The sequence below is a fragment of the Lontra canadensis genome, unplaced genomic scaffold (assembly GCF_010015895.1).
Source record: "Lontra canadensis isolate GAN:19392208 unplaced genomic scaffold, GSC_riverotter_1.0 scaffold15, whole genome shotgun sequence".
Classification (NCBI taxonomy): Eukaryota; Metazoa; Chordata; class Mammalia; order Carnivora; family Mustelidae; genus Lontra; species Lontra canadensis.
This window is the reverse complement of record NW_022631009.1, coordinates 21,251,515-21,277,662: the sequence shown is the minus strand read 5'-3', so window position 1 is coordinate 21,277,662 and position 26,148 is coordinate 21,251,515. Positions and strand designations below refer to the sequence as shown.

General features: G+C 35.0%; 1 protein-coding gene across 2 annotated transcripts in view; it reads right to left on the bottom strand.

Moving 5' to 3' along the window:
* STK3 (serine/threonine kinase 3) overlaps nt 1–26,148 on the bottom strand; it is a 275,492-nt gene that overhangs the window by 48,002 nt on the left and 201,342 nt on the right. For both annotated transcript variants that reach the window (XM_032858619.1, XM_032858620.1), the window contains exon 10: nt 16,498–16,673. In XM_032858619.1, the coding sequence (XP_032714510.1) occupies nt 16,498–16,673 (176 nt within the window). The remainder of the gene's footprint in view (nt 1–16,497; nt 16,674–26,148) is intronic.

Below are 26,148 nucleotides of genomic sequence, written 5' to 3'. Positions count from 1 at the left end.
TATAACAATAAAGCTAATTGAAAGGTTACCCACAATAAATTCACTGAATATTCCGGCAGAATATTTATTTTTAAAAAATCACTGTATTTATCACTTACAAATAATGTTTTCCTAGGTCAAGATGGGTGGAGACAAATTTCCCAACAAATTTTTAAAATAAAAAAATCCCAACACGTGGTTTGACACTGGAATGGAATATATGCAATCAGAAACTCTCCAGGAAAACCCAAGCTATGTGGTCACTGCAAACAGGTTACAAGGATATCAGGGTGGTTCTGTTGTAAGGCAAGTTTAACAGAGACTATCTAGGGAAGTTATCCTGCGCCAGACCCGAGGTGAAAAACAGTGTAAAAATCAAGACTCCCACACTGGATGAGCCAGGCTCTTGGGGCATAATTATATATGTATTACAACTGATTTTCAATATACAGAAAATTTCACTACCCTAGTATTTAAGGTCCTGAGAGTCCACTTAAAAATATTTTATTTCAGACTTCAAGTTACATCTAGCTGCCTTAAGAAATACTTTGTATTATCCATTATTATTCTGAGAGTTGGTAAATTTCTAAGTCAAAAAGATGTTCTTGTCATCCTGCTATTATAATCCCCTATCTAGCAGAGAGGTAGAAAAAATAGTCATGGCTCAAACTGTTGGATTCTATTTATGTGAAATGTCAAGATAGGCAAATCCATAGAGACAGAAAGGAGGTTACGGTTGCCTAGGGCTGGGGGAGGGCGATGTCAGTGGGAAGTGAGGAATGACTGCTAACGGGTAGAGGGTTTCTTTGACGGGCGATGAAAATATTCTAAAATTCATCATGGTGTTAGCTGTGCAACTGTGTATATACTAAGAAAAACCCCACTGAATTGTATATCTTAAATGAGAATTATATGACATGTGAATTATATCTCAATAAACTTGATATAAATTTTTAAAAAATAGTTACTGTTGATGATATTTTAGTTTAAAAGCAAGACATAATTTAGAAAAATACTACGGTAAAATGAATTTAAAATAAAGTTCTTAACAACTGAGAACTAAGAATTACTATCACAATATGACAGAAATTAATTAAAGTAAGCCAAATTATTGGTGCATGTCTTCTGAAAGTTTTCCAGTAAATGTTTTAAACATATGGTCCTGATCTCTTTTAAGATGCAAAAGAATTAGGAAAGGTCAAGTTAAAAACTAATGATGTATTCTTATATGCCTTATAAAATGAATAAACAAAAGCTCAGGGAAATTGATCTAAAAAAATAAAAAGCCTTCTAAAACTCATCCCAAATTTGCCCAATCAAGTCTTTTCCTAATCATCTACCTTTGACTTTTTTTAATCTAAGAAGTTTGTCTAATGATCTAACCTGATAGAGATTCAGCATATGATGAAAGGGAACTTGCAGAAAGTAAAATAATTATAGGAACAAAATACCTTTCCCTCTCTCCACTTGGACAAAATATGTTTAGACAGGATTAAATAGCAATTTCTGAGGCGGTTCTCTAAGATTTTTCTAAGTACTCTTATGGCTGGCCCATCAATATAAATTGTGTTTTACTTTTAAACCTCTTAAAAATTGAAAAGTAACTCATGCTCATAACAATTTCGGATAGAGGGCTGTGTCTATATGTGTGTGTGTGCAAAATATATTTTTGTTTGAAAAATCTAGATTCATAGTATTAAAATACTTAGGCTGTTTTATATAAGCTACCTTGTGAACACTGTGTTCAGTTTGATTACGATTATGCAGATTATTAATAGGCTGGTGAATTTAATGAAAACATCTTAATGAAATTATTTTATTAAGGAAAATTACTTTAACATACTTTAAATTTTGATTTGATTTGATTACTCTTACCTAGTAATCAAACAGCTCTTCCAGCAACAATGGCATAAAATAGACCAATCTCATAAAACCTAAGCTTAGATTTATTATAGATTAAGACTTTCAAACTTTCAATTGACCATAAATCAAAGTACAAACTGGGGAATAAAACAAATATAAAATGGGAACATAGGGGTGCCTGGGTGGCTCAGTGGGTTAAGCCTCTGCCTTCGGCTCAGGTCATGATCCCAGGGTCCTGGGATCGAGCCCCGCATCCGGCTCTCTGCTTGGTGGGGAGCCTGCTTCCCCCTCTCTTTCTGCCTGCCTCTCTGCCTACTTGTGATCTCTGTCAAATAAATAAATACAATCTTTAAAAAAAAATAGGAACATAGTCATACTCTAACAAATAGTCTTTTAACAAGACTGTAAGCAAACCTAAAGTTTATCAATATGAAATAATTTATCTGCATATTAAAATTAGTTAGTATTGCCTATACTATCAAAAATCCTATTTTTAACTCATAGAAGTTACTTATAAAATAATAAAATTCAACCATAAAAATTAGTCTAATACTTTTCTAACACTTGCTAAGCTTTCATTTGAAAGCTACCTTTTCCTCATTAACATTTATTAAAGTCACTACTTAATAAAAATAAGTTCTTTACCTTGAAATTTTATAGGGTTCAATATCAAAGTATTTTATTAAACAGCAACATAGAATAAATTCAAAAGAACGGTTTAAAAAACAAAAGCACTAGGCTCTAAGAAGAATCCTGTCAATACTGGTGCTCAGGTTACACAAAAATATTTTTTAAAAGACAGCAGAAACTGGCATAATGAAAGAATATAATTTTGAAACTTATCATTCTAATACATAATGAATTTCCATAATGAAAAAAGGATTACCAGGGACACTCGATGCCATTTTCTTATACTGCTATTAAGTATCATTTAACAGTCAAATTCAATTTAATGCCTAATCCAGAGCCACCCCACAAAAATGCAAGTCCTATTTTTGTCTATGTCAAAAGTTGGTTATGTATGCTATTGTTCTCCTTGCTAATTCTTAATCGGTTTTGCAAATAATTACAAAAGTTTTACCAGGCCAAATGGTCCCATGTTCCTTACCCCCACCCACAGACTTTTCCTTCCTTTTTTTTTAGCCCCTGTAACATCAGAGGACTTTTTCCTTTTTCCTTTAAACTGTAAATAAATCCTAACTAGTTATAAGACTTATTCGTAGGTACTCTCAATAATATTATGAACTAGTATCCTTTTGAACTATGAATGATTTATATAAGACATTTAAATCTAGTTTTTTACAGCCAGAATTCACATTTGAACAAATAAGCAAACCCCAAAGAGAGTAAGTGTAAATCTAAAGATGTACTATTACTTTCATAAGTAACTAATTTTTGTTAAGTTTAATAAAGTCACAAGCAGTGATTTGCTTCAATTTTGCAAGCATCTGATTTGACTAGGGGTTAGGATCTAAAGTCTAACAGCTACATACAGTTAAAGTGGGAGGCCCTTCATTCTGAGTAAAGTGGGAAGAGCAGATCACAGTACAGGGATGTTTTGCAAGTGGTTCCCTTGACTGAACACTATAGTTTTTAAAGGGAAATAAAAAGGCACAGAGAGGGTACTTAAAATACTTTTGCTGAATAAACAAAAGATTAAAAGGTAAAAAAAGAGGTTTAAGTGTTGGCATGTTACTCTAAAAATAGTAAGTAAAAGGAGAACCTTATGTATTAATTTATATTAAATTATTATATATTAAATTATATTAATATATCAATATAATTTAATATATTACACACAATATTAATATATTATATATTATTTATATTAAATTATTATATATTAAATATATAAAAATTATATTAATTTATATTAAACCAAGTAATCCCATGTCAAGTCTCAAAAAAGAGAAATAATAACATGTTCTAACCTCAAAGTTAACCTTACTAATATTTTCCCATGCTCTGGAAATACTATTTAAAAAATTGGTTCCTATTAGGTAAATGAACAAAGTCTAGTGAGATGAGTGCTTATTCATATGTGTTGAATTTAAATCACTTCAAATGCAATATCTAGTAATTTAATGTTTATGTATCTAGCAAATTTGAAAATATAACAATGTACGATACTTAATTTTAAAAATATGAAGTAGCTACCTGTGATATACCTGTATATAATGCCTGTGATTATTTTTATTCATTGGAGATACAAAAAATTAAATGAAATTTCTTTCTATTCTAAGAATCAGAAAGAGAATATAGAATCTTGTTTAAGCATTTTAGAACATTTTCCTTTAAAGGAAAGCTCAACTGATCCTACCCTAATTACAAGAAGCCAAATCTGTGAGATATATTAATATGAAATTGAGTACGAGTATTAACTACTATATTTCTTGAATGCATTCTCTTGAACTGTTATCATTTCTTTTTAGAATTTATCATGAACTTAAGTAATAGCTTCCTAACTATGATCCAGAGAAATACATGGGCACATAAATATAATCCACTTTCCCCTGGAAATATATTACATATCTGAACATAGAACACAAAGCCTGAAAAGAAAAGTTCCAATGTTTTAGAAGTACTTCCCCTACCATTAGATTTTCATATTAAGTATTAATATAAAACAAGTTTTTCCTAAATTATAAAATAAAGGTGACATTAGAGGTATATTCATTTAATTCTGAGTATACACATTAAATTATTACCAATAGCAAGACTGACACACGATACTGTTTTTTAATGCTTTAGTTATGAAACAGACACTAGGATGAAAAATTCCATATGTATCACATTTAAAAATAGCCTTTAGCTTTTCAAATGGATGTGATTTTTTTTAATCTTTCAAAATAATAGGCATGAATGGAGATGATGGTGTTAGGCCTGAATTTTTCTAAGCTCCTTTGCACAAATTCTATTTATTATCAGTTAAAATTTCAACTCAATGTTTATAGAGTAAACAGACAATTATAAAGTATTATCTTGGAGATGCCAAATGAATATAATTTTTGAAGTCTCATTATAGGATTCTAGATGGTGGAAACCAGAACTAAACAGATAGGCAAATATGTGTCATATGTGCACGGTACCCATTTAATATTAGCATGATTTTAAACAAGGAAGAAATTTTCACAGATGAGAGCAACTTATAAAATACAGAAGGAAGCTCACAGGTTGACTAAGTTCTGGAAAATGCTTTTAAAAAAGGGTAACAAAAAACAGGGATGTACACTCTCACCACTTTATTTAACATAGTACTGCAAGGCTAACCACAGCAACCAGACAACAAAAAGGAATAAAACGCATCTAAATCAGCAAGAAGTAAAAGTTTCATTGTTTGCAGATGGTGTGATACTATATATAAAATAAAACCTGGAAGAGTCCATCAAAAAATTGCTAGAACTGATAAATTCAGTAAAGTCACAGGATATAAAATCAGTCTAAGAACAATCGATTGCAGTGGTGTCTGGGTGGCTCAGGCGGTTAAGCGGCTGCCTTCAGCTTGAGTCATGATCCCAGTATCCTGGGATCAAGCCCCCGATCAGGCTCCCTGCTCAGAGGAGAGCCTGCTTCTCCCTCTCCCTCTTCCTCTGCCTGCTGCTCCCCTACTTGTGCTCTCTCTCTCTGTCAAATAAATAAATAAAATTTTAAAAAAATCTGTTGCATTTCAATACACCAATAGTGAAGTAGCAGAAAGAGAAATTAAGAAATCAAACCCATTTACAATTGTACCAAAACCAGTAAGATACCTAGGAATAAACCTAACCAAAAAGGTAAAAGACTTGTTCCCTGAAAACTATAAAACTGATGAAAGAAACTCAAGATGACACACAAAAAAATGGAAAGACACTCCATGCTCATGGATTGGAAGAACAAATACTGTTAAAATGTCTATACTACCCAAAGCAACCTACACATTTAATGCAATCCCTATCGAAATACCAACAGCATTTTTCACAGAGCTGGAACAAACAATCCTACGATTTGTATGAAACCAGAAGAGACTCTGAATAGCCAAAGCAACCTTGAAAATGACAAGCAAAGCTAGAGGCATCATAATTCTGGAACTGAAGTTATAGTACAAAGTTGTATTATGTAACAGTATGGTGTTGCCACAAAAATAGACACATAGATCAACAGAACAGCACAGAAAATCCAGAATAAACCCACAACTATATGGTCGATTAATCTTCAACAACACAGGAAAGAATATCCAATGAGGAAATACAGTCTCTTCAACAAATGATGTTGGGAAAACCAGACAGTCACCTCCAAAAGGATGAAATTGGATCACTTCCTTATACCATACACAAAAATAAATTCAAAATGGATGAAAGATCTCATGAGACCTGAAATAAAAATTCTAGAAGAGAACACAGGGAGGAACTTCTCTGACATTAGTCATAGCAATTTCTTTCCTAAGGTATGTATCCTGAGCAAGGGAAACAAAAGCAAAAATAAACTACTAGAACTTCATCAAAATAAAGACGCCTGTATAGTGAAGGAAACAATCAACAAAACTAAAAGGCAACCTACAGAATGGGAGAAGATATTTGCCAGTGACATATCTGATAAAGAGTTAATCTCCAAAATATATAAAGAACTTATAAAATTCAACACCCCAAAACCAAATAATCCTATTAAAAAATGGGTAGAAGACGTGAACAGACATTTTTCCAGAGAAGACATCCAGATGGCCAATAGACACATGAAAAGATGTTCAATATCATTCATCATCAGGGAAATGCAAGTCAAAACTATAATGAGATATCACCTCAAGCCTGTCAGAATAGCTAAAATCAACAACAAAAGAAACAAGAGGTGTTAGCAGGATGTGGAGAAAAGGAACCACTCTTGCACTTTTGGTGGAAATGAAAACTGGTGCAGCCCCTCTGGAAGACAGTATGGAGCTTCCTCAAAAAGCTAAAAATAGAACTACCTTCTAATCCATCAATTGTGCTACTAGTATTCACCCAAAGGATACAAAAATACTAATTCAAAGGGATACATGCACCCTAATGTTTACAGCAACATTATCTATATTAGCCGAATTATGGAAACAGCTCCAGTATCTATCAGCTGATGCATGGATAAAGAAGATGTGGTATATATACACAATGGAATATTACTTGGCCATCAAAAAGAATGAAATCTTACCATTTGCAACAACATGGATGGAGCTAGAGAGTATAACGCTAAGTGAAATAAGTCAATCTGAGAAAGACAAATCCAGTATGATTTCACTCACATGTGGAATTTAAGAAATAAATGGGCGAAGGGGGAAAAATGAGAGAGAGAGAAGCAAACCGAGAAAGAGACTCTGAACTATGCAGAACACACTGATGGTTACCAGAGGGGAGCTGGGGGTGGGGGGTGAAACAGGTGTTGGGGATTAAGGAGGGCACTTGTGATGAGCACTGGGTGTTGTACGGAAGTGCTGAATCACATATTGTACATCTGAAAATAAGATTACACTGTATATTAACTAGAATTTAAATAAAAATTTTAAAAACGACAATAAAATGGTGAATTTATACCATATCTAAAGAGCTGCTGTTAAATGCTGTCTCTTAGACTGTTAAGACTTGAACAATGACTTAATTTCCTTAACTCAGTTATTTAAAGAATATTTTTCTGTAAGACTCTACTTACAATACTATAATAAAGGAAAATGGAAAAATAGAATTTGCTTGCAGATATTAGCTGTAGTTAACTGATTTCTGCAACTTAAGGGGGGCACTCATTTGCATCTTGTTTCTGTTGTGTCTTATATGAATATGCTAAGGGAAAGCTTTCACTGTTCAGAGTCAGGGAAAGAATGATTAAATGTTTAAAATCAAAAGTAAGGCAATTTCAGGAATTTTGTACCATCACTGCAGTTCTAATAAAAGAGTAAATTTCTTTTCATCAAAAATATAATCACTAAAATGATTAGCTGTTTTAGATCTTTCTTTCATTAGCAGAAATAATTCACAATTGACTCTCATTTCGTTTGACTAGTTACTAAAAGAGTATGGCTGATTATTAGATTTTTATACATTTATACATTTATAACTTTGACTATTATGTAGCTTCATGCATTCTCACATTAATACAGAAAGTTAAAAATTAAACTGAAGGCCTGTACAATTACAACTTGATACTCTAACCCAGGTTACTGAGCCTTTTATAAGTCTTAATAATTAACAACAACTTTAATTATACTGTATACTGTGTATCAAATTAAACATGCACTATTACTTAATTCATAAAGAAAAAAATACGCTCTTTATTAAGAAGCATGAAAAATGTCTCTTCAAAATAAATTAATGAAATTAAGATATCTGTTTCCCAAAATTCTTTTATCTGCAACTATATATTATTTTGATACCCTCTTTCATTTATCTCAAGATCTGTCTATATTTATAGCAAGAAGATTTTTCTGCTATTGACAGATAAAATTACAAACCAAAACTAGTTTGGTTTTAAATCAAGACAACTAGGTTTTGAATTAAAAACAAACAAACAAAACAAAACCTGTTATCTACTGGAAAGTCTTCCAACATCATGAATTGAACCTAAGGAAACTTTTATTTTAATGAGTTAAGTACTATAGGAAAAAGTTGCCACCCTAATGTCAGGATGGGAGAGAATGGTGTCATTATTAGTTTAACTAGGGCAACACATTTAATAAACCCAAAAAGAACAGTATACTTTAAACTGTCAAAGATTATGTCGGGAAGTACAATGAAAGCTACTTATGTAAAGGGTTCTGACACTAAGCTACTCCATGCACATTCTGAAAATCTGAATTAAGTATTAACGTACAAAAATAATTTCAGATTTAAAGAAATTTCATTTGAGTCAGGTAAAGTAGAAAAGAACTCTTATTATCAACACAACCTGATATATGTATTACTAGGAACTTCAGTTAGCCCTAACAACTTATTTGAAATCTAATGGTTTATTTAAGAAGTAAACACTATGGGACATCAGTCTTAAATTAAAAGGTGATAAATTACATTGTTCACTCTTTGATCCTAAATGCCATGATTGGTTCTTAACATCTCTTTTGATGTAATGATCCCAACAGTCCCACTGCTTACTGACCAAACATTCAAACTGAGGTTATGAACAGAAAGCCCATACAGTCAAAATAACTTCCTCAGCTATCAAGATTAGCCATAACATATGCTTGGAGTATAATATCTTTGTTTTAGAATGTAAAGTAGTCAATTTTTCAACACAATCTTCTAAACAAATGACATTTTAAAAAGAACAAATTACTATGAGGCAAGTTTATGTTTGTTAGAACTCTTCTTGGTAAGCCATTTCTCTTTTTGCCATGTGCTTTAAACATCTTAATAAATTCCAACACAATGACAAGAAACCACACAGTGCACCTGCACTTTCTGTCTTAATTAATCCAGTTAAGCACAGGCCTGCTCACTTTAATTTGTAAAGGAAATGATGATATAGTCAGTTTTAACTTAAGGTATTAATTATCTAAATAAGCAGAATTAGCTTAATGTTCCAGTAGACCCTACCCAGATACAACCGCTAAATAACATTTCTACAATTATGGAAGTTTTAAACAGCGTATTTGGGAATAAGGAAGCAAAATGCTCATTCTACCTGAGGTGGCCAAATGGATTAAATTATATTGAGGAACCAATGCAGCAGGTCAGAGACACTAAAGTTTTTGTTGAATTTAGCTACTATAGAATCAATTAAATTCAGTTTAATTGCCCAGTGACTAATTATAACTATTACCATTTTACTCCTGCCTGTATACAAACAGCTATCTTTCAAGAAGGCCACTCTCCTTTCAAAACAAAGGTTATGACTGTCTGAAATACCTCAGGATACTGATGGTCAAAATCTTATAAAAATTCTACGGGGACCCAGACAATCACATGATAGAACTGTGCACAGCCACACCATCTGTTGGACACAACTGCCAGCACAGATTTCGTGAGCTGGCAAAGGACTGAAATAGTCAAGAATTCTGCAAGTATTTCAAAGTGCAGGCTTCTCATTAATTTTAATTTCCTGTTGGCTCTACAAGGAAGGAGTGCATAGCGAAAGCACAATGTGCCACATACACTCCAGTTCATGCCACATGTACACCTGTAATCATAAACTCTTATCCAGGGCTATCCACGAAAACAGTGGAGAGCCCGTGTTTATTTCTTCTTTACCCCAGAAGAAATAAATCTGTAATATCTACAGTTATCTTTTCATACTTTGTTAATACTTTTGCAAACATCTGGAAATACTTGACAATAATCACTTAATTAATGCAAAGCTAATCGATGACAATATGCTTAAATACTTCATTCAACTGAAGCGGTTTCCTCAATCCACACAACTAGGGACTGAAGAAAACAAGAAGTTCTTTGACTAAAGGAGTCCACTGCAAGGGAAACTTCTAGCTAACATCTCTTTGAAAAGATAAAGCGGATGATACCGGGGTACTACTCTGGTAAAAACTGGGGATGCCGCCGGCTTCAGTCTTCACCTCCTGGCTGTGGACAAGGCCTGTGTCGCTGTCGGCTTTCCAGAAGGCTGGCGTTGCTACAAGTGTCTGCATCTTCCACCGCTGTCTCCTCTTGATTACCCTGCCTAATTGCCGGCTGCTCGAGGAGGGTGAAAAGATCCTGAGAAAGAAACATTTCTCCACAACAAGGGACGATTCCTAAAATGCACATGGCGGCTCCAGGAATACCTTCTCTAGGTTTGCTGCTTTCTGTGTCGTGCAGCAGTGAGGTGCTCGTTTGCAAACACTATTTGTTTCCCTAGAACACAAACTTGCCAATCCAGGAACTGGTGCAAAAACACTTAGGAAAGTCTGAGGCAAATTTATACTTGGAAGGGAAGACTTTTCTTTTTCCCCCTCTGCTACCATTATTGAGACTTTTTCTCTATTGCTGCTCTGGATGACTCTTATATCCATTAGCTCAAAAGAATAACACAAATTGAACAAATATTTAAGAATCATCGTAATCAAGAAAGGTTAACTTACATTTGAGTTTGAGTCAAAGACCAGAAAATGGCTGATTTACCTAATCCCTCTTATACTAGTAATTATTGTCAATCCAATTTTTTTTTCATTTTTAAAAATTGGAACCAATATAGTAGGTTAACAGATGGCTTTTAAAGTTTTTGTTCTTATTCCAAAATCTTTACGTTACTCAAAATATATCTATTTAAGTATGATACTGTAATTTCTGCAAAACATGATCTACACGCTCTCTGTTTAACACTAAACAATCTGGATGCTAAGGCTGTTTGGAAATAATTCTAACAAAAACTGAAACATCAGACTAGTGCTATAATAAACAGATTTGCCTTTTACATTTGTTTTAGGAATCTTTACATTTGTTTAGGAATCTTTATAAAGGCACACCCTTTATAAACAGAATGTTTTTAGGAGAGTTAAAGAACTGGTTCAATTAGCCCAAATATAGTTTATCCTCTCTTAATACTACCTCCAAATTGGTGAAATCATAAATTAATACTCCCATCATCTCATTACATCCAGGAACATGGATATGAAACAATAGTTCACAGAAAATCCAAAAGACAAATGCTTAAAGAAAATACACAAATTATATTGCATATAGGCTTTAAGATAAATAGTGCTTCCTCCCTTACTCTGCACATCTGTCTAGCAAATACCTTTCTAAGTTGTGTCCTTTAGGAATGTGCCCTCAATACTACAAAAACCAATGAAGTATCATCTTTGATTTTTCTTTCTTGAAACCTGTTTTCCTCAAAGCAAAAGCATAAGCCTTCTATGTGCTGGAAATATGGTCAAAACAACTTTGGGTTGTTTAAAGCAACTGCTACTTAATAGACATAGGAACCATGTAAAACTCTAGTTCTTTTGGAATGTAGCCTGGAGACACATCATAAAAAGGGAAGATAAACACATAAACCTTAGCACACTTTATATTTTGATGAGTCACATTTTTTAACATTCTATATCTAATGTATGATGGGATGAATAAGACCAGATTTCCCTTATCATTACCAGCTGGTGTTTTAAGTGGAAATCTGTCTGCTTTGAGTCCATTTCCTTACTTTGTAAGCAAAGGATACCATCAAACCCCTTCCACTTTCTTTTCCTACTCCTTTAGCCCCTCTCACACACTCGTCTTTGTCTTCTACCACATTCACCAGACTCTTGGCAATTCTTTATTCATCCCTGGTAATCCTTCCTTTATTCATCTCCTCTTTATACCCATTTACATTCCCCTCAGTGGCTCTGACAACATTTCCACTTTCCTCAAACTGATGAGAGAGTTGAGTAGTTCCAGCTGACAGGTGCATGAATGCTGGAGAAGAAAGAACTGCTCTAGTCACTCTGTCCCCGCCTGCCCCCCAACTCCCCTCTTAAGGCTACATGTCCCATATATATCAGAAAAGAAATAATTCTGCACAAACTGATCCAGTCATGACCTCTTAAAGCCTCTTTCCTACTGTGAGGGCATTTTCCTTTCTTTTTTCCTTTCCTTTCCTTTTCTTTTTTTTTTTTTTTTAAACTTTTGCCTTCTACTATCCAGCTCCTCACCTTAACTAAAAGCAAATTCTTTAATCTAGTAAGATAGCCATTTTTGTTTTTTAATCTTTTCTCATTTCTCTTACACTTACTCCTGTTTCTGTTGTTTCTTTTCTATTTTATTACCATATTATCTCAAGCCTGCTTCATGTAACTGATTTCCCTTATCTCTAGTCTTTTCCTGTCAGTCAATCCTGGATGCTACCATTGAGATTAATATTCTAAAACACTTTCATCATATCACTCTTCAACTTAAAAATCTTCAGTGGTTTTCTACTGTCTAGGAAATAAAAAATTCACTTCACTATCTTCCATGGAAGGCTTCGACCATCTGAGATAGACTCACCTTTCTACTTCATTTATTTTATCACTCCAAATGAACTTGAAAGTCCCAACTTCATTTTCATCCAATACACCTTGTGGTTTCCTACCTCTAAATATTTTACTACACACATCATTCTTTGTGGCGCCTGCCTTCCCTCCTTCTTTTAGCCATCTTTCAATGCTTACAGTTCCCTTCTGCGATATAATTTCACAAACTACTTCAGCCTTTTCTAAGTCCCCGCTTATGCAAAACCACATGATACTTGAATTATTGCTCTGGGTTAGAATTAATTTATATCTTAACTTTATAAATTAATTTACCTAGAGTGCTCAGTACAATCTAAAGCAGAGTGGGGAATATTTGTTAAATTAGTTTAATGTTTTCTAACAAATTTTGGAGTTTTCAGATAGAAGGACTCCAAAATCTGATGGCTGATAATGTTACCAAAAGTTTACTTGTAGGAACTGGCCACTGGAAACTCAAGGCTCTAATTCACAAAACTAGAATGAGCCTAAAAGTGACAGTGGAAAGCATTATATGTCAAAAGCTATGTGTGAAAATTTAAAAAGCAGGGTACTGAACTGGTCCTTACCAAGATCACAAATGACCTCCCATTTCCTAAATTCAACATTCTAATAACTGTTGAACTTTAATAATGATAATTTCTAGTAGAATGTCTGCTTCCACCTTTTGACTATCAATGAATAATGTTGCTATGAACATGAATGCACAAATCTCTGTTCAACTCCCTGCTTTCACTTCTTTTGAGTATATACTCAGAAGTGAAATGCTGGATCACATGGTAATTCTATATTGAATTTTTTTGAGGACTGCCATATTGTTTTCTACAGCAGGTGAACCATTTTAGATTCCCATCTGCAGTGCATAAGGAAGGGTTCCACTTTCTCCATATTCTCACCAAAACTTATTTGCTCTCTCTTTCTCTGTGTTTATAATATCCATCTCGATGACTGTGAGGTGGTATATCTCACTGTGGTTTTTTGATCTGCATTCCCTAATGATTAGCGATACTGAGCATCTTTTTATTTATTGGCCACTTGTGTATCTTCTTTGGAAAAGTATTTGAGTCTTTCACTCATTTTTTAACTTGGGTGTTTGTTTTTCTGCTGTTGAGTGGTAGTAGCTGTTTATACATCCTGAATGTTAATCCCTTGTCAGATATGTGATTTGCAAATGTTTTCTCCTATTCCATGGGTTGCCTTTTTACTCCATTAACAGTGTTGCTAGGTGCACAAACATCTTAATATAGCCTAGTTTCTCTATTTTTTTTTTTTTTTGTTGTTGTTGTTGTTCCCTGTGCTTTTGTGGTCATACCCAAGAAATCATTGCCAAAACCAATGTCATAAAGTTTCTCTTATGTATATTCTTCTAAGAGTTTTATAGTCAGTCTTATGTTTGGATCTTTGATTCATTTTGAGTTAATTTTTATACATGATATAAGTAAGGTAAGGGCTCAACCTCATTCTTTTGCACATGGCTATCCATTTTCCTCAGCATCATTTGTTGACAAAGCTGTCCTTTCCCCATTGACTGGGGATGTCAAACTCATTTGACTATATATGGGACAATTTATTTCTGGCCTCTCTATTCTATACCATTGGTCTGTATGTCTATCTTGTTTTGATTACTGTATCTTTGTAGTAAGTTTTGAAATCAGTTAAGTATGAAACCCCCCAACTTCATTTCTCCTTTTCAAGACTGTTTTGACTATTTGAGTCCCTTGAAATTCCATATGAACTCTAGGATGGATTTTTCTATTTCTGCAAAAAAAAGAAAGTCACTAGGATTTTGACAGAGATTACACTAAATCTATAGATTGCTTTGGACAATACTGACATCTTAATAATATTAAATCTTGCAATCCATGAACATGAAACACCTTTTCGTGTATCGGTGTCTAATTTCTTTCAGCAATGCTGTGTAGTTTTCAGTGTATAAGTCTTTCACCTCCTTGGTTAAGATTCTTCCTAAGTAGTCATTCTTTTTGATGCTATTATTAATGGACACTGTGCAGGTTCTAGGCATAGGTCTGAAGAGGTCTTACAACTTCTGTTGCCACCCTCCTGCTATGCTGCTACTGACACAGAAAAATGCCAGGCTTGCCTGATCGCATCATATGGCCTCGCCTAGTGTGGGTACCACCGCCAGACACAAGAGTGAGGTAATATTAGAGAGGTCTTTCAGATCCAGCCAAACTTCCAGATGATGCCACCTGAGAGACCCCAGGTGAGACCAGCAGAAGAACCACTCAGCTGAACTTAGTTACAATGCTTGCCCACAAAATTGTGAATAAAAAGTTGCTATCTTAGGCCATTAAGTTTTGGGGGTGGTAGCAAAGACTAACTGTAACAGAATTAAATCATTTTATTTGCTCTTTCTTAACCAAGATAACTTATTCATTACTTTGTAGCTCATTTCAAACTGTTTCCCAGAGGCTATTAAAGATTTATTCCAACTGAGACAAGACAGAGTACTTTGAAGCTAAACACTTTACATAATTCATGTTCATGAATGATTTAAAGCTTGAATGTCAGCATTCTAAATATTTTATGATTTTTTAAAAAGTAGATGGCTTAAAATGAAATCTTACCAGAACTACAGATTTTATTTCCTAATATCTAACTTCAAAATTGAAAAAACAAAAATAAGTAGATGTTACAATTAATGTTTTCAGGCAAATTTGTGCCATTGTTAATATTTGCTAGGAATTTGTACTAACTATACTGGGGACTGATTTTCAAACATTAGTATCTGATTAATTAAAAATGCAAATAATCACAATATTTAGGAGAAAAGTACTTAATGTGAAAAATATTTATAATCCCAAAGCATTCAGAAGCATGTTGATAAAGCAAAATGGCTTATTATTACCTAAAAATTTTGAAGATATAGATATCTAAAATTCTATTTACTTACAAATAAATGCATTTGTTAATATTTATAGCTATAAAGGATTGTAGTTATTTTATGTGGAAAAAATCTTACAGAATGTGTAAAAGTAACATTATTTAAAACATGCTAAAGTAAAAATTTACTCCAAAAAAACTTCTACTCCTCAAAGAGAGAATTTGCTTCCTCAAGATATGGAAATACTTGTGTCAGAACTGTTTACCTATATTACACGTTCTTTAAAAGAAAAGAATAACAAACTGGGTGATGTGCATAAACAATGAATTGTGGAACACATACGAGAAAATTAAATTAAAAAAAAAAAGAAATGAACAACATGGAATAGGGCAGAAGAAATAAAGAGAAAATATAACAAAGAAGCAATAAGGCACAGTTTTACCCTGAAATCTGTATGCTAACTAGATATACAACAGAACTATTATTTCTGACAAACCAAGTGGAATTAACACTTACTCAAGTAGAAACTAATTCAATTACTTTTCAAAGTTGAGGCAAATATCTAAAAGTCTATGTCATAAATACCTTTGCATCATTTATTTTGGAAACTAAATTTACTAACTGTCGGAGTATCTCATATTTGCATTACTTAAAAACATTTTTAACATAGTTGTCAATTTAAAGAATCCTACACATTTCTCTAAATTTGGGATCCGATCTAAGGAATTATTTACATTTCTCTCCTAGTGCCTGTCTATACGCCAACTATAGTTCCACCGTTCCCTTACCCACATAAATAGGTATATGCTGAATATTAATACATAGTCTAAATTTTATAAAGACAAAAAACTGTGTTTCTCAATGTGATGGTAAAATGAAGAAGAATAAAACACAAATGGAAGAATTAAAATGTACTTACAAAGTCAAAGTCTCCATCTTGAGGAACTTTCCAGTTATCAGGAAAAACATTTTTGGACATAGGGAAGGGTTCATGCATGTTTTGATTACAGTTTTCATGACTCTTATTCTTGAAGTCCTGTTTATCAAAGTAGTCCATGAAAGATGGTCTTTGTACTTGTGGTGAAGTTGCGTTTCCTTAGGTAAACAAAGAACACAGGGAGGGTATAAGTTCTTATATTTAAAGAAGTATGGTTCTTAAAGAAGTATGAAACTTTTTTTTTATTCAGCAGTATAATACACTTGCACTGGTCAGATTCAAAGCCAACACTGTCAATTTAATGAAGAACAAAGGAAAATGAAATAATGGAATAAAACAAAATTAGTGAGACCACATAAGAATTCATGATTAGGCAAAGATCTATAGGCAAAGATCTATAATATTCTTAGATTGTAGAAACACTTCAGAATTTTGGCAAGAATCTTTATCATAAGTTCATTAAAAATCATTTCAGTATATTTGAAATTTGTCAAATGAAGTAAAATTTTAAAACCTAAGTGTTTAGTTGTAAATATGTAAGCCTGTATTGTTACTGTCATTGTACATCACTATAAACTAAAGAAGTTATAAGAACTTACCCAGGTTTGTCTTATATGTCTTCCTTCTAGTCTTTCTAGCTGATTCCATCTCATCCTAGACTCCCATGGTTTCACCTACCATATTTATATCTAACTCCTAACTCTCACTTCAGCCCAGACCTTGTTTCTAAGTTCTATTTCTAGAGTTCTGACATATTTTTTTAAGTCAGAAAACCAATTTTTTAGTTCTAAAGCTCATGTCTAAGTTCTACTTCTGACTTCCCTGCTGCTTACTATTGGACTCTGCCATCTGAGGTGAGTTATTGTTACCTCAAACCTACCAGTTCTAGAGCCAAAGCTAAGTTCTGAAGTTCAATGTCCTTAAGGTTCATCCATGTTGTAGTATGTGTTGGTTTCACTTACTTGTGGAACATGAGGAATAGCATGGAGGACATTAGAAGAAGGAAGGAGCAAATGAAGGGGGGAGGGAATTGGAAAGAGAGATGAACCATGAGAGACTGTGGACTCTTGAGAAACAAACTGAGGGTTTAGAGGGGCAGAGAGTGGGGGGATGTGTTGGCCCAGTGATGGGTTATTAAGGAGGGCACGTATTGCATGGAGCACTGGGTGTTATATGTAAACAATGAATCTTGGAACGCTACATCAAAAACTAATGATGTACTGTATGGTGACTAACATAATAAAAAAAAAAAGAAAGGAATTAAAAAAGAATTCCCTTCCTTTTTAAGCTAAATAATATTCCATTTTATGTATATGTCACATTCTGTTTATCCATTCATTGGCAATGAACACCTGAGTTGCTTCCATCTTTTGACTATTGTGAATAATGATACAATGAATGTGGCTTGTACAAGCATCTCAAGACCCTGCTGATTATGTTTTTAAGGTAACTATTCTTTTAAGTTAACCAAGTTTTTCTCTATACATCTGCAGATCTTTATTTGCAAGTGATCTTATTTTTTAATACCTATGCAGAGGCCTTTTTCATTTTCTCACAAGTGTTTTGATGATGATGGTTGAACTTAATCCCTGATCAAGTGAGTCATTATGATATAATGTAAGCAAACAAGAAGAATTATTAGTAAAAGTAATGTTTATTTTTTATTTTCAGCCTATGGATTATATCTTTTATATATGTTTTTGAGTTTACCTTTTCATTAAATTATAAGTTTCCTAATGCAGAAACCCAAATCCTTTACCCAAATAACTTCACAAATAAGATAACTATGATCATCAATGAGTGTTTTTGATTATCCACCCAGATGTTCAACATCGATGGCATGAAGAAGAGCTAATGGGATGGTATGTGGCTTTTCAACATCATTACTTTTGAATTAGTAGAGGCTGCTAGTATTTCATTACTAGCAACTGTGTACTGGCAATAATAAACTTGAGAAATTATTGTGACTACTACAATTTTTAGACTGATTTGTCCCAGTAAAGTCAGAAGGAATCTGATATTCAGAATATGCATGTGTTAGTGGAAAAAAAAAGGAACCAAAAACTGTTTATCTAAAGACTCATCCTCTAATTAGAGCTGCTCAGGCTTTAGAAGGCTTGAAAATAAGTGTGACAAGACATCTGGGACCCAAATGGTACTCCCAGAAAAGATACTGAGGCATTCCATAAAAATTAGGATAGTATAAAACATCAATATTCATAGTAAACTTTCAGGACATAAAACACTCTCATATCTCAAATACAAAATCTATGAAAAAAGAACTCCTGAGGGACAGTGTATCAAGAAAACAGCCAAAGCTGCCTTTAGATTCCTGTCAGAGCAAACTTTAGTTGTATGTTAAGAAGGACCAAAATATGGGAGAAAAGATATATTTTAATGATCAATACATGTAATATAAAGATTTTGTGTTTATGATACTTTATCTTCAACTTTCTTCCTTAAAATCTCCTACTGTTAAAAAAAGAAATTGGTTCATCTGACAAGGTTAAATTACTGACATTTGGATGGGACATACACATTCCATTAACATTTTCATCAACTTTTAAGAACCCTTAATTCATGTCTGGGCCTCATCATGATAAGACATCTTTTTCAATCTTCAGAATTGAAATTTGGTTCCTATGGCAACCTTTTATTCCAAAATAAATCCAGGAATTTAACCTCAATTATCCTCCACCTGTGCCCTTTCTATGAGAATAAAAAATAAAATATTACAAGTGTAGCTCAATAAATTTTCCATAAAATAACTGAGTAAATCAAATGATTGAGGGAAGAACGATACTCCCTCAAATAAAACCTTTCTTTGTTCAATATTCTTTTCTTTCTTTAAGAGTAATTTTGTAACAGGATTATTTATTGGTGTTGTAAGTTCTTCTTTGAACCAGCCAGTCTTAGGATGGCTTACATGCACAAAGATCTCAAAACTTCAACATTTGGTACTAGGTTGTAGGGTTATCAATGTTTATATAGTAAGATCAGAATCCGAGAGAGTCAAAATGGTTTCACTGGGAACTAATTCTTGGGACGGTAAGAAATCCATGAGGATCACAATTACTAACTGCATATGACAAATACAGAGAACGTTTCACTGAAGCAAACTCCTAGACAGCATTCTTTTAAAAAAATAAATTTCGTACATGGAGGTGCTTTGAGAAAAACAAAATAAACAAACAAAAAACAAAACAAATCAAAAACCCCAAAACATATTATTACATCCTGAATCCCTTGAGGAAAACAGCACTCCCTGATGCCTGGCTTCCCCCACCAGGCCAGGCTCCCACTGCTTAGTGCCTTTCCCTCCAGTCAACACTGGCTTCAGCACAGAAACTCCAGACAGCCCTCCCTGTTTTCTCCTCACAGGAGGTATGAAACTCTTCATCCCAGCATCTTCACCAATGTCCTGGTGCTGCACTGAAGCAGTCAGGGATCTCTGGATATACCAGTGACTCTTAATTCAGACCTCTATATCTGAGTAAATACAAGATTAATCTTTTCTTATTGGAAACTAATATTTATTTATTTATAAATATTTTATTTATTTATTTGACAGACAGAGATCACAAGTAGGCAGAGAGGCAGGCAGGAGAGAGGGGGGGAAGCAGGCTTCCTGCTGAGCAGGGAGAGCCCGATGAGGGGCTCGATCCCAGGACTCTGAGATCATGACTTGAGCCGAAGGCAGAGGCTTAACCACTGAGCCACCCAGGTGCCCCGGAAACTAATATTTATAGAGTAGCTATTCTAAAACAGCCTACATTTTAAGAGCAGCAACATGCGCAGGAAAGGGGAGGAGAAAAATAAAATATCTGAGTTGCTTTTCCAATGCAGAGAATAAAGCAGCAGAAACTTAAGTCTTTTATAAGAACTTTCACATCAAAAAATAAGATGGGTTGGGTAGGCACTTCCTTTAGAGATGCAGAGTAAGGAAAAATGATAAAGCCAGACAGTATTCTTGTCTACACTGACTCAAGAAGAGTAAAAACATGGTCAGAAATGAGTAGTGATGATATAAAGGGAGGAGACAGACCAAAAGGAAAAAAAAAATCCCTAAGAAATTTCATTCTGGGAATCTACACTTACATTCCAACAGTCCTGTGCTGGTCCTAACTGTGTCTTCATCAGGAGCTTCTGTCCCAAGACATATGAGTCAGCAATAGTGTCCCAGTGCCTCAAAATGAAAAATCTGCCTACCTAATACCTACAGATGCTCCCTTCTTTGGGGAGAGGAATGGCCAGGTAATACAACTCTGGCCAATGACACAAAAGAAAAGGGTTTCTGGGCAAGCTCTATTTTCTTGATATGGGTTCTACCCCACCCTGTTTCTTCTTGCTCTTTCTTCCTGCCTGGAATGCAGACTTGATGGCTGAAGATTTAGTTATTCTGTAAGCAGTAGGACAAGGGAAGATTAATACCTTAAATTGGTGTCACAGAAAGGATCTCTAATGACAGCATGAAATCACTCTACCAATGCAGGACACTCTGTTTTTGGATTTCTTGTTAAATGAGAAAAGAAATTAATCCTATTTTGTTAAAGCCATATTATTTGGGTTTTTGGGTACATATAGCCAAATTCAGTCCCTAATTGATACTTTTCTATTCCCAAGTGGAGGATGTAGGAAGTGGTAGGAGCAGCAATCTTGTTTTATGACAGGAATACCCCAATGTGAAACGTGAAATCTACTACTCTACACTGTGGTTTAATTTTCACTGCATTTCAGATGCATTATAATTTTTAAGTGTCTTTTACAGGCTGGCCTAAAAACCTATGGTAAAATGCCTGTCGGGCTCTGCACTCAAAGTTTGGAAATTAACCCATTCCTAAGTTAGAAATAAGCATTCCTACAGAGAGTTAACAAAAACCTAACACCCAACTTAAATAAAAGAAGGCAGTCTATTCCATTAGCTTTTTCTTTTCAGATGACTTTACAACTTGATATGCAGATACATAATTTTTTACACAAATGTATGTGCATATAGTTCCAAATATTTTCCATTATTTAATTTAAAACAGTATTAACATTTAGAACATATCTGTGTTATATATAAAGAAAATTTTAAAAATCACTTTTTAAAATTCCTAAGGACAAAAATAGGTTAGGTTTGTTTTAAAAGTTATGGGTTGGGGGACAGCTCTAATTGCCTAGTAATGTTTAACTACACAATGTTGAACACATGCCTACTGTGTGCAACGGGGTCCACAATGAGATGCATGTTCACATAAGTGTGGGACAGACAGAATGACATTCTGACACTTTATTTTTTTAAACAGGGAAGAAGAAATAGTAGATCCTTTAACAGGAGAGTGAAGCACAAAGTCTTGGGGCTGTAAGCTCTGTCTTACGTGATTATGGTTGCTATGGCAAATACTTTTTTTAAACACAGAAAGAATAATCACATTAAGCTGACAACAATTTCTCTAGCTGCAGCTGAATTCTGACCCTAACTTATAAAAATATATTTTTATTTTAATAATAAATTTAATGTTCCAAATGACCTCGTTCCACAATTTTGGCCCCAATTCCTTCAACTACTTGCTGTGGAACTAAAAATTCTGTAGCAATAGAGAATAAAATAATCATCACTCAATCCCTTTGTGCATGTGAGATTTTAAAGAAAAAAATTGTTTTCCTTCTCCTTCACACATTCCCCAGAACATGTGCAAGGAAACTAAATTGTGTGAAAATAATACACCTTGAGCAAATATGCCAGTCTACCCACAATTAGTCATTAACTTTCTTAATTTGCACATGTCTTCTAAACAGGTAAAATGCCTTCATGGAAATTTAAATATAGAAAGGAATTCCTAAAATACTTTAACAAAATGTAATTTGTTTAATTTTTAATTTCTTAACATGATTATGACCCAGACACTTAAGTATAGGAATGAAACAACAATTAATCACAACTTTAGCATTAGATATTTCAACATCAAAGGGATTTATGAATATTACCCAATTTGTTCTTCTAAAAATATTTTAAGATGTGGGTGTTCCACCTGATTAATGATCTTGGAAATCTGTCCTTTAATTTGTTGCCAAGAGTATGGTGAATACATATAAAAATGAGGATGTTAATACAGAAGCTACTGACATCAGCTTTTTCTTAACTTCATCAGGCTATTTTAAAACAAAGGAGGATACGGACAACATGGAGAAGATCCAGAGGCTATTCATAAAAAAGATTAAAAGCTTAGAAAATAATACCTGCACAAAGGTTATAGGGACTGAAATTGTTCAGCCAGAAAAAGTCTGAGGATACAATTTAATAAGTATCCGAGTGTATTTGAAGGCTTCTTCCACAGAAAATAGTGACCAGCTGTTTTCCATCTTCAATGAGGGCAGAATAAAGGGAAACAGACAGATTGAAGCCCAAGGATTTTAGTTAAATAAAAGGGATGATTTCCTGTGTGAGTAATGACCATTGTAATGGCCACTGTGTGTCTATGGAAACCCTTTCTTCAGAGGCCTTTACAAGAAAGACAAATTTTCATTTTTACAAGAAAGACTTACTATTTCCATGCTTGTCAGTGCTTTTGCTAGTAAAAGAGGTATCCTATGACCAAAATACCTACACTAAGAGGTCCAAGCTGGGTCACACATCATTAAACATTCCACATCCCACGGATCAAGAGCACACAGTAGAGCAGAACATATTCAGTACCCACAGGTAACTAACTAACTCCAAACCACTGTAGCCACACATTCACTGGACATTTTGTACCTCTGTAAGGGAAAACCAAGGGCTGCTCGATACTCAGTATTATTAGGGGTATTTACACCCAGCTGCAAGTGGGAGCTGTAGTTCACTGTGTCACTTTTATTGTCATGTCATGCACTAGATCAATCTTAGCAGTTCAAAAAGCATACAGCAGTTTTTCATGAAAGAATGGTCAGCTCTTGATGTGGGAATGGGATATCCCCTACACAGTCTGCCACACTGGTTAATTGTTTTTTGGCAATCAAATTCCTTCCTTAGCAATTTATTCCTTTGGCTCAAAGCTCTGTAATTTGGCAGGGGGGGACGACTAATGACCATAAAACATTATTAATCATTTTATAACTATATATCTGATACTTTCCTAAAATAGGTTTGGGGAGGAAGAAGGAAGGAAAGGAACTGAACCAGAGCTTAAAGAGAAGATGTCACTAAGCAAAGAATGGGACATGGACATTGCTGCTCAGAGCAAATGGTCTCTCACAATTTCGTCTAGGGACATTAGATGAATGAGAGAGCAGGAGTACCCAATGGTCAGTCTCCCCTTCTTGGTACTCTCCTAAACCCTTTTAAAATCAATCTAGAACCTAGTTCCAGGCTAAAATTCCTACAAATCTGAAGCAGAACCCACTTTTCTTTCTCTTAGTAATTAAATGAAACGACATAATTGTACGGTCCAAAATGAAACTATAAAGCGTGATATATTTTAAAAGTCACTACGATATTACAGGTGTATGAAAAAAGGACATTTAAAAAATATCTCTTCAGGGGCGCCTGAGTGGCTCAGTGGGTTAAGCCGCTGCCTTCGGCTCAGGTCATGATCTCAGGGTGCTGGGATCGAGCTCCGCATCGGGCTCTCTGCTCAGCAGGAAGCCTGCTTCCCTTCCTCTCTCTCTGCCTGCCTCTCTGCCTAATTGTGATCTCTCTCTGTCAAATAAATAAATAAAATCTTCAAAAAAAAAATCTCTTCAACTACAATCACTTAACCCAATATTTAATCACTGCTAAACTGGTTATGAAAGGTTAATGTAAATAAACGATGCAAAACCTAAACGTGACCAGTTATTCCTCCACCTGCTCTTTTTTTTTAAAGCAGACTCCACACCCAATGTGGAGCCCAGTGTTTGAACTCACCACTCTGAGACCACGACCTGAGCCGAGATCAAGAGTCGGACACTTCACAGACTGAGCCACCCAGGCGTCCTCCTCCACCCCCTCTTAATACGTCACGGCCTCCGTTCTCCTTTACCATCTGGCTCACTCCCTGATGGACATGCCCCACTGTGTCTCAATCCTTCCAAAATACTCCAGAGAAGTTCTAGGTGCTGAGAGCAGAGTGAAGCTGCTTATTTCCATGTTCCAAAAAAATGGTTATCAGTCCTAGCCACACCTCAGAAGTATCTGCACAGTTTTGTTTTTTCAATTTTTTAAAATTTATTTTTCAGAGCTGCCCAGGCCCCACTCTGGTCTGCAGAACTGGCATCTCTGAGGGGCTCCTGCTATGATGGGCACTTGTGAGGTTAGTTACACGGAACCAGGAGCAGGGTTTATCTGGTAAATCAAGCCCACTGCTCCTGGCCTGCGGAGATCTCAGAGGATCCTGATTGTGTCTTAGAATATATTTTTATTTTGTTTCACTTCCTGTCATTTGCAATTCTAACAGACTTTCATTCTATAGCTTCATCCAAGTTTCTGTAAAAAATGCTGAGCCTAGCCAGGACTGAGGCCTAAGCCCTAGGGCATCAGTGAGAAATCTTCTCGTTGACAATTTATGATTTAACACTATGGTTGACTGAAATGTAGCCACTGCCGCATTGCCTCTGGAGAGCTAAACACTGCACTTCCCAGAACTCCCTGCACCTTATCTGGATAAGCGCGCTTTTTCATGAGTGGGAAGGCAACGGGGGAGGCAGAGGCCATGAGCCTCCGGCAAGCACAGTTATGAAGCTGTGAGGGTCTCCCAGCAGCATACCAGCACCAGTCGCCAGCATCCCGGGGGCAGGGATGGTGGGAGCATTCGCATCCTGGAAGAGCAACAAGGACTGAGCTCAGTCTGTAGTACGGAACTCCAGAGGCTAACGGCAGCCTCTGGATTCACTGCCTTCTTGACGACAGCAGTAGTAGTCAGTCCCATGTGGGGTCGCTTCTGGGATATGGGAGGAGTCATTCCTAGAGGTCTAGTCTAAACAGCCCTCTCCTCCAACCTTTCCACTGATTTTGTTAATATTCCCATCTCTGACTTAAATCTCTTTATGTTTAAAACACCTAGAGAAGTTTCTGTTTCCTCCAATCAGCCCTGACTGATACAAGCCTATCTAGGTACAACTGTTCAAACCTCAGAGCAGAATATCAGCTACTTCATACTATAGTGTCTACAAGGACCTCTACAGAGACCTTGTCAAATACTTTCCCAAACTCCTAAAACACAATATCCAAACCCAGCACTTCCTCTGACTGAGAAGCTTAACAATGCTGTCTAAAAAAGGAAATAGTAATATTCTGATATGATTTGTTCCCAGCAACCTGTGTGGAGTTATAATGACCCAGGTCTCCTTTTCTAAAGGATTCATAGATGTTTTAGACTCCTGCCCAAGAGGGATGTCAAGTCCACCAGCCCCTGAGTACTGATATGATCTGGGGGCCAAACCTGGGTCTATAGACTGGTTCCACTGCTTACTTGCTGTAAGACCTTGAACAAGTCACTTTGCATTGCCAAGTCTCAGTTTCCCTATGGGCAAATGGTAGTAACAATGCTATTCTATAGGGTCCTTGTGGGGAGTCAATGAGATCATGTAGGCAAAGTCCTAAGCACAATGTTGGCACATGCCAGACCCTCCACTCATGACAGCTATAATTTGAGAAATCCACCCATTTTTCTTTTCTGAAAATAAAAAATAATA